The 8,039-nt window shown below is 40.4% G+C and overlaps 1 protein-coding gene across 1 annotated transcript; it reads right to left on the reverse strand.

Annotated features, from left to right (window-relative positions):
* Positions 1-2,690: 2,690 nt before the first annotated feature.
* LOC132858364 (cytochrome P450 7A1) lies at positions 2,691-7,031 on the reverse strand. The gene is made up of 6 exons (XM_060888674.1): positions 6,874-7,031; positions 5,588-5,828; positions 4,901-5,505; positions 4,228-4,358; positions 3,946-4,124; positions 2,691-3,485 (listed from the first exon to the last, which is right to left on the reverse strand). Exons 1-6 carry the CDS (start codon positions 6,954-6,956, stop codon positions 3,186-3,188), a joined length of 1,539 nt encoding a protein of 512 aa, XP_060744657.1. The 5' UTR covers positions 6,957-7,031; the 3' UTR covers positions 2,691-3,185.
* Between the last annotated feature and the right edge of the window lie 1,008 nt (positions 7,032-8,039).

Here is an 8,039-nt window from a genome sequence, read left to right on the forward strand (position 1 = left end):
TGATTTTGTTTTATAAAAGTTGTGAATATTCTGTGACTCCAAACCTTGATGTTTATCCAGTTCTTTAAGTTTAAACGTCGAACTGTAACACAACCCCATTTCGTGCACACAATGACAATAAAGAATAGAATTAAAGCCTTTATTTTTGTCACACATACACAGGGCTCTCAAGTTTTGTTCTGAGCAGGTGTTGTCAGTGAACCGGGGCCCCTGGCACCATCTCAGGGCCCCCAGTTTGAGAACCACTGGCCATAGACTACTTGTTCTGAGCAGGTGTTGTCAGTGAAAGGCTGTAAAACTGTTGGCTAAGTTACAGACACTCATGAAAAACTCCTGCTGATGATCTGGGAAACGTCTCTAACAGCAGTCACAATGTCAATGTTTGTGTCAAACAAGTTGTGAATTAGTTGTAACATTAAACAGGAGATCATGACTTACTCTGTGCTCAAAGTGATGCTCGCAGCTCCAGTGCTTTTCTCTGTGGGTGAACGAGGATGATGCTGATGAACAATTCCAGGATCTGCTTTTTTTCATTGGTTGTTGTGTTAAATCTTACCCAGATACAATAGTGCTGTTTTCTGATTGGCTGTTGTGTAGCCTCTTGTTTTGATTGGCTGATAAGTGTCATGCTCGACTAAGAACTGAGACGTGCTTGATTCCTGCCCGGTTCCATAGAGACAGCGGTGCGGACTGATACATTTTGGGCGCTGCAGCTTATTAAATATATGATAAATAGTCAAAAGTTTTTCTGCGTGACAAATACGATGTGTTGCGGGAGAGCGTGAGAAAAGACCCAAATGCGTGACTGTCACTCTCAATGCGTGACACTTGACAGCCCTGTATACATTACAGCACAGTGAAATTCTTTCTTCATGTATCCCAACTTTAGAGGTTGTGGTCAGATCACAGGAGCACACATGATACAGCACCCTGGAGCAGAGAGCGTTAAGGGCCTTGCTCAAGGGCCCAACAGGTGCAGCTTGGCGGTGCTGAGGCCTGAACCCTGATCCTCAACCCAAAGCTTTTAACCTTTTGAGCCACCACCTGCACATAAAGAAGATCAGCTAAGGTAAGAAGGTCAGTTCAGTCCATGTTTATGCACCGAGATGTTAAACACAGTGACGAGCTCCATAATATGCTTACTTTCCACTTATGTCATCAATGTTCTCATGATCTTCGTCCTCTGATCACTTTACACTAAAAAATAATTTACAGAGTTCTCAGTGGGTTTAATTCAACACAATCTAGAAAACTCAGTTTACACACACACACACACACACACACACACACACACACACACACACACATACTAATATTCTCCAGTGGCTGTGTTATGAAGTCACCAGAAGGCGTTCCTGGTTGCCATAGTAACAGATAAAAGAGAGATAAAAAAGAGATAAAAAAATGATCACTGCTGCATGTCTGTGGGCTTTTGTTTTATTATTATAAACAAAATGAAGAATTGTTTTTAACGTTTAATTTTGTTTTATCAGATTTCATATCACTGTACATGTGATCATGATAAAATAAATTGCCTTTCAGATGTCATAGAGACTTTAAGCAGGTCAGCAGAGTGCTGGCAGGATTTATTGTGTGAAGAGGAAAGTTCATAGAGGTACAGATGCTGCACGTAATGCCGGAGGCCTCGGCTGACTGACATCACTGGTTAGGTTGAGTTGACACAAAAAATTGTCAGTTGAAGGAGTGAATCCCAGCGAGACGAACAGATCCGAGTTATCTGACATTGGTTAAAATTATAAGATAAGCTCTAAATCTCCTGAAGTTCTACAGAGTTCATGTGAGCAGAATTCACAAAGTCAAACTTACAAGTTACAGAAAATACCACCACAACAACCACAACAACACAAAGATTCTTGTTCCTGTCTGTATGATTTTGGTTCGTTAACAAGCTTCATTCATTTCAACATTTAGCATTGTTTAGTGTCACAAAGCAGCTTAACAGGAATAAATAAATTCAGGATAGAAATTATATAATTTATAAATATATAATGTATAAATTAATCGAATTATAAATGTATTAACTGTTATATTAATTATAATTATAAATTAATTAACAAACACAGTGTCAGTGGTGAGGAAAAACTCCCTGAGCCAACATGAAAAAGATACCTTTAGTAGAACCAGATTGAAAAGGGAACCTTATTCTAATTTGGGTGACACCAGAGAGTGGGATTATAAATCATTATAAACACTGAGAGTGGGATTATTAATCATTATAAACAAAGAGAGTGGGATTATTAATCATTATAAACACTGAGAGTGGGATTATTAATCATTATAAACGCTGAGAGTCGGATTATTAATCATTCCTTTACTAGATTTGTGGACTATTTGGTAAAAAAATAAGAAACTTCATATACATGAAGTCTGTCATGTTGAAGTTGAACTCATGACTGAGACTTGAGTGGGAAACTTTGATGGAGTTCATGAATCAATGCCGGATCAAATGCTCAGTGACTTCAGCGAGTCAGAATGGGGATGTTTGTTGTACATTAGACACTCAGAATGCACTGAAGCGGCTTTTCCTCCACTACAGATCCTGATACAACCAGGAACCTTTTTATTATAGTATTAATGTTAATGAGTCACAGACGTCACGGAACATTTGAGTTTCATGTTGCAGAGTTTCGTGTTTGAGAAGCAGAGAGACTGTAGCAAAAACAGGTGGGTTGTAACTATAAAAAAGAACTTTAATTGAATTCTAAGTTAAATGAAGTGTGAACATTACGTCCATCCAAAATCCTGACAATAATTCTGTTTAGAGAAAATGATCATGTTACAATAATCTCACTGTTCATACAAAGCCATTTTATGACATCATTCATTCAGTATAGATCACTTCTATAACTCTTGGCAGTAAATATTACTGATATCAGTCAGCAGAGACGTCTTACACAGCATTCAAGAGCCCTCGAAAAGAAATCAGTGCAAAAATAAAATCATTTCAAAGCTACATTTCATTGCTGTCACAGTGGGATATTAATGAAGTTGCTGTTATTATCTCCTAAGTGAAGCTTTATACTGGTTTGGACACAAAAACAAGAAACATCAACTTTATATTACAGTAACTTGTTAGAAACAATCAAGAAGACTTTAAATTAAACTATCAACAAGTAACAAAAATATACAATATTTACATTAAATATGAGCTAAAGATGAAGTTGCTATTGAGTTTTTAGTCTGTATTTAAAGTCAACGTCGTATGTGGGCTGTAAAATGCCGAGGCCGGCACGGGACTGATCCAAAGGAGGAACTTTTACTTCAGAATCCAAAAGCTCCATCTCAAAGTAGGCCAGCACAAGAGACAGAAACTGCTTAATCTCATGAACTGCAAAAAATCGCCCTGGGCATTTGGTGACTCCGGAGCCGAAGGGCATGTAAAAGTACCGCAGTCTACGTCCTCCTCGATAAAAACACGTCTTCTCCTGTCCCTTTTCATCCAAGAATCTGTCGTACTTGTATGTCTGCAAGTGAAGAACATTTACATCGACATGAATCAGTGGATCAGTGAATCAGAAATCAGTGAATCAATAGATCAGTGGATCAGTGATTCGGTGGATGATGTCTATGGGTGTAGATTTGGTATGAACTCTGGGGGCGGGTTTGAAGTGTGGCTTGTTATATCTTCAGCATCAGTGCATCTTATGTGCACTGGATGTGTCGATTTGTTTCGAAGCTTCACATCACCTCAGAGCATTCAGCACAACATGACATGAGGTGACAGTTGGATGATGACCAACTTATGAATTATGAACTATATGAATATATTAATGTATATAATAATAGTATATACTAATCATGTGTAGTCGATGTGTGTATGAATTTGTAACAAATCTATAGGAGCATTAACATGCTACTGTAACTGGACCGATAAAGCAAGTTAAAAGGGAGAAGGTCATATATAGAAGCTTGTTCTACACCCACCAGAGGATCCTCGTAGATCTCAGGATCGAAGTGGAGCATCTGCGGATACAGCGCTATGACGTCGTCTTTACGGATCCGGTACGATTCCATATTGTCCAGATGGAGCAAGAAATCTCCTTTAGCCACCCTGACGTTCAGAGAGGCACTGGACAGCCTCATCGCTTCCTTTATTATACTGTCTGTGGATGGAGACACCATCAGGAGTTTAGTACACTCATCACCACACTGATATGTAAAATTAACATGTAGCTCTTTATTTTCCTTTGAATTCAAGGACTGTACCGAGAACTGGCAGGTTGTCTAACTGTTCTCTGGTTAGGACCAGTTTAGGATCTTTGGGATCAACTTTCTGGTTGGAACGCTCAAACATGTTCTTTACTTCCTCGGTAGCTGCCTTTAATGCTGCTGGACATCTACAAAAAAAAGCCAAATAAGTGTTTAGCAGAAGATCGAGGAATTCAGTTCCTCAGACAAAAGACTGAAGGAACATCTTCAACATTATCACACAACACTGATTCCTTCCTGGATTCCTTCCTTTCTACCAGACTGTTCTAAAATGAAAGAACACCTTGAGATGTTGGGTTCTAGAAAAGCTTCTTTAGAGGGTTAAGACATGATGAAGAAAATGTTTAATACATTTTTAATACTGCGCATTTAATGATGTATTTATGCTGTCAGACACTGCTAACTGATCAGAGCCACAGATAAGAGCTTCACTAAATAACCAGGTACAGGAGAGACCTTTGCCAACAGCCTTTAATTAACCTTGACCTCTTTCAGCAATATCTATGTTACAAAATCCTGGATTAGACCTTCACCTGCAGAGCTAACTACAGTCTCTGCCAAGAGTTATCAAGTAGTATCTGCCAAAACTATCAGTAACTCTGAAGACTATCAGCAGCAGGTTGACTAATGAAATGACTACTGTGCTAATGAGCTCATGCAGAACCGGTACCTGATGAGGTAGAAGAGAGTCCAGAACGTTGCAGGTAAGGTGTTGGCTTGTGAGGCCCACAGGATGGCGACATGAGTCCTGGCTTTGCTCAGCTCGTTGAAGGTCGATAATGAGTCATTGAGCTGCATTCTCAGAGAAATTAGGTCAGAAATCTTGGTGCGTTTGCTGAGGTTCTCGTGCAGCATGGTTTTGGCGAGGTTCTCACGTGCACTGTGGCCACTCTTGAATACGTGGATGGGGAGACCTGCGACTAGCGCTGGGAAAATCTTGTCAAACTCCTTGAAGTTTTCCAGAGCATTAATGACCAGTGCTTTCTGGGCTTGCTGGCATGCAATCGTCTTGTCTCCATCCAGCTCCTTTCCAAACAGCGTGAGGTAGCCAGACTCGAACATGACCTTGTAGCAGAAAGCAAAGATTCCGTCCACTTCCCATTCAGAGCTGCTGGATTTAAGCATGTTGGACTGCAGCATGACAGTCTGCAGGTTCTCCATCATGTTTTCTATAAGAGACGGAAGAGCTTCACCTTGCAAAGTCTTCAGAAAGGTTTGGTGAAGGTTCTCTGTGGTGTAGCCATGACTTGGGTCCATGCTTTCATGACCGAATGCCTGTGGAACAGTTTATCAGAGAAAAATGACCTTTCTGTACTTCTGCAGCTTAATCATTGGACTTCCATGTCACTATTTTTACCTTGACAGATGCTGCGAAGTGAAACTTCTTCCAGTCTAGATGCCTCCCTTGACGGATGACGGCGTGATAAGAGAACGGGTCGCAGAGGAAGTGGACATAACTTCCAGCGATTTTACACGTGAAAATGTGGCCGTATTTCTTCTGTCTGCTACGGAGGAATTCTAGCGGGTTAGCGCCGAACTGAAGAGCACAACCCATGTAGGGGATCCAGCCATTTTCTACTGGAGGTTCCCCAGGCAGTCTGAAACACACAGAATCAACAGAAATCTGAGAGCAAGCTTTAGGTCCAAGCTTTTAGTAGCTATGAGTGGTGCAACGGGATGCTTTCATTAGGAACAATGAAGTCAGATTTAGCTTCACAAACATTAGGTACAAGACGTCCAACTTTACATAAAGCTCTTGTTTAAAAAATCACTTTCACATCAGGACCTGGATCCAAACCACATTTACACTCCGATCTCATTTAATATCAGACACTGACGTTCAAAATGCCAGTCTGTAAGACTTTATAAACATCTTCTCTTGAAATTTTCCTAAAACCCCTGCATGAAGTGTCCATGTTAAAAACTATAGAATAATGTGTCAGAGTTCAGAAGTGATCTACGGCTCAGAAAACCTCTCATTCTGAGCTGCAGTGTGCAACTTTCAGCATATTTATACAAACACGTTTATGGTCCACTGAAGTCTCTCAGACCATCTTGCGGTCCATTGATTTTTTTTAACACTTTTTTCTAATATTCTTTTTTTTTTTCTAAACATCACCTGCAGAACAGAAATATGAATGTGAAAGCAGGTAAAGACTGACAACTAAACAAATCCTGTCACAGCTCAGTAGAGAATCTGTCACATAATATACAGATTCCTGTTGGAGAGAAAAACACTGCTAGATGTTTATTTGATGATTCTGACTGATTCAGTACAGAAATATATTTACATTTCCAAACATCACATTTTTCAAACAACAATTCAGTAGAATCATATTCTCCAAAAGGTCTGAACTTTAAATAAAGAGTTGTTCTGATGAATATTTACTTTGTTCATTTTATTCCTGTCCACAGTGTAGGACCAGATCATTTACTCTATTTACTGATTCGCTTGGAAAATTTGCAAAATGATAAAAATACAATTTCACTGAACTGGATTTAGGATGTGAGAATTCAGATAAAGTCTTTCTTACGTTGCTCACCAAATCCTGATCTTGTGTCATCAGCAGTGTTTCTAACACACAACATGAAATAGCTCAAATCTCAGACTTAACACATGATAAAATTGTTTATTTTTTTTACCTCCTGCGGATCCCCAAAATGAGCCAGAGGCAGCAGCAGAGACCCACAACGACGGCCCAGATGAGGGCAACACTGATGACCATGTCTGCAGCTGAGCAGTGAATCACTGAGTCTGAGGCTGTGAGGGACCGGTCTGAAAGATTGGTCTGATTTGAGAGTCTGCACTTCCTCTGCTTTTATACACGCCACTATCTACTCTGTAAGCAAGGAGCCATTCATGGGCTGAACAATTACAACCCTCAGATTTTTTCAGGTCTCTAGGAAACCGGCCCAAAACTCTAGGAAATCAGTGTGTGGCCTTGAACGGAGTCCATGGACGGCTCCACCTGAGTGTGAGCAGCCTGCACTTTGGTAACACTGCTGAGTTGGGAAATAGCTTCAAGGTCTTAGGATTTGAAGGATTTTTTTTAACCAACAAGCAGCAAATATCCAAAGAAATTATTTGTGGAAGGAAACACAAAATATTTTAATTTAAAATAAATAGGCCTTTAGCACATAGAGGACCTGATGTACAAATTAAAAAAAATAATGAAAAAAAGTGTTTTATTACAGAAATGGGGTGTGTCTTGCTCTACAGTAGCTGCTTGTTAGTGGTAAACATAATTTGTCTATGTGTTGAGCTGTGTGTTTGTTCAGCCATGTATGTGTTGAGCAGTGTGTGTGTGTGTTGTGCTGTGTGTGTGTTGAGCTGTGTGTGTGTTGTGCTGTGTGTGTGTTGTGCTGTGTGTGTGTTGAGCTGTGTGTGTGTTGTTCTGTGTGTGTAGTACTGTGTGCGTTGTGCTGTGTGTGTGTGTTGTGCTGTGTGTGTGTTGTGCTGTGTGTGTTGTGCTGTGTGTGTGTGTGTGTGTTGTGCTGTGTGTGTGTTGTGCTGTGTGTGTGTGTTGTGCAGTGTGTGTGTTGTGCTGTGTGTGTGTTGAGCTGTGTGTGTGTTGTGCTGTGTGTGTGTGTTGTGCTGTGTGTTGAGCTGTGTGTGTGTTGTGCTGTGTGTGTGTTGTGCTGTGTGTGTGTGTTGTGCTGTGTGTGTGTGTGTTGTGCTGTGTGTGTGTGTTGTGCTGTGTGTGTGTTGAGCTGTGTGTGTGTTGTGCTGTGTGTGTTGTGCTGTGTGTGTGTTGAGCTGTGTTTGTGTGTGTGTTGTGCTGTGTGTGTGTGTTGTGCAGTGTGTGTGT

Source organism: Tachysurus vachellii, chromosome 15, assembly GCF_030014155.1.
Source record: "Tachysurus vachellii isolate PV-2020 chromosome 15, HZAU_Pvac_v1, whole genome shotgun sequence".
In the NCBI taxonomy this organism is placed as follows: Eukaryota; Metazoa; Chordata; class Actinopteri; order Siluriformes; family Bagridae; genus Tachysurus; species Tachysurus vachellii.

What these genes read in the sequence shown, in the direction of transcription:
- LOC132858364 (XM_060888674.1), bottom strand. Translation starts at nt 6,956, where the DNA reads ATGGTCATCAGTGTTGCCCTCATCTGGGCCGTCGTTGTGGGTCTCTGC. An exon ending in ACTCTCTTCTACCTCATCAG is followed by an intron (nt 4,359 to 4,900) that starts GTACCGGTTCTG and finishes TTTTTTTTGTAG; the next exon opens with ATGTCCAGCAGCATTAAAGG. An exon ending in AGACAACCTGCCAGTTCTCG is followed by an intron (nt 4,125 to 4,227) that starts GTACAGTCCTTG and finishes CTCCATCCACAG; the next exon opens with ACAGTATAATAAAGGAAGCG.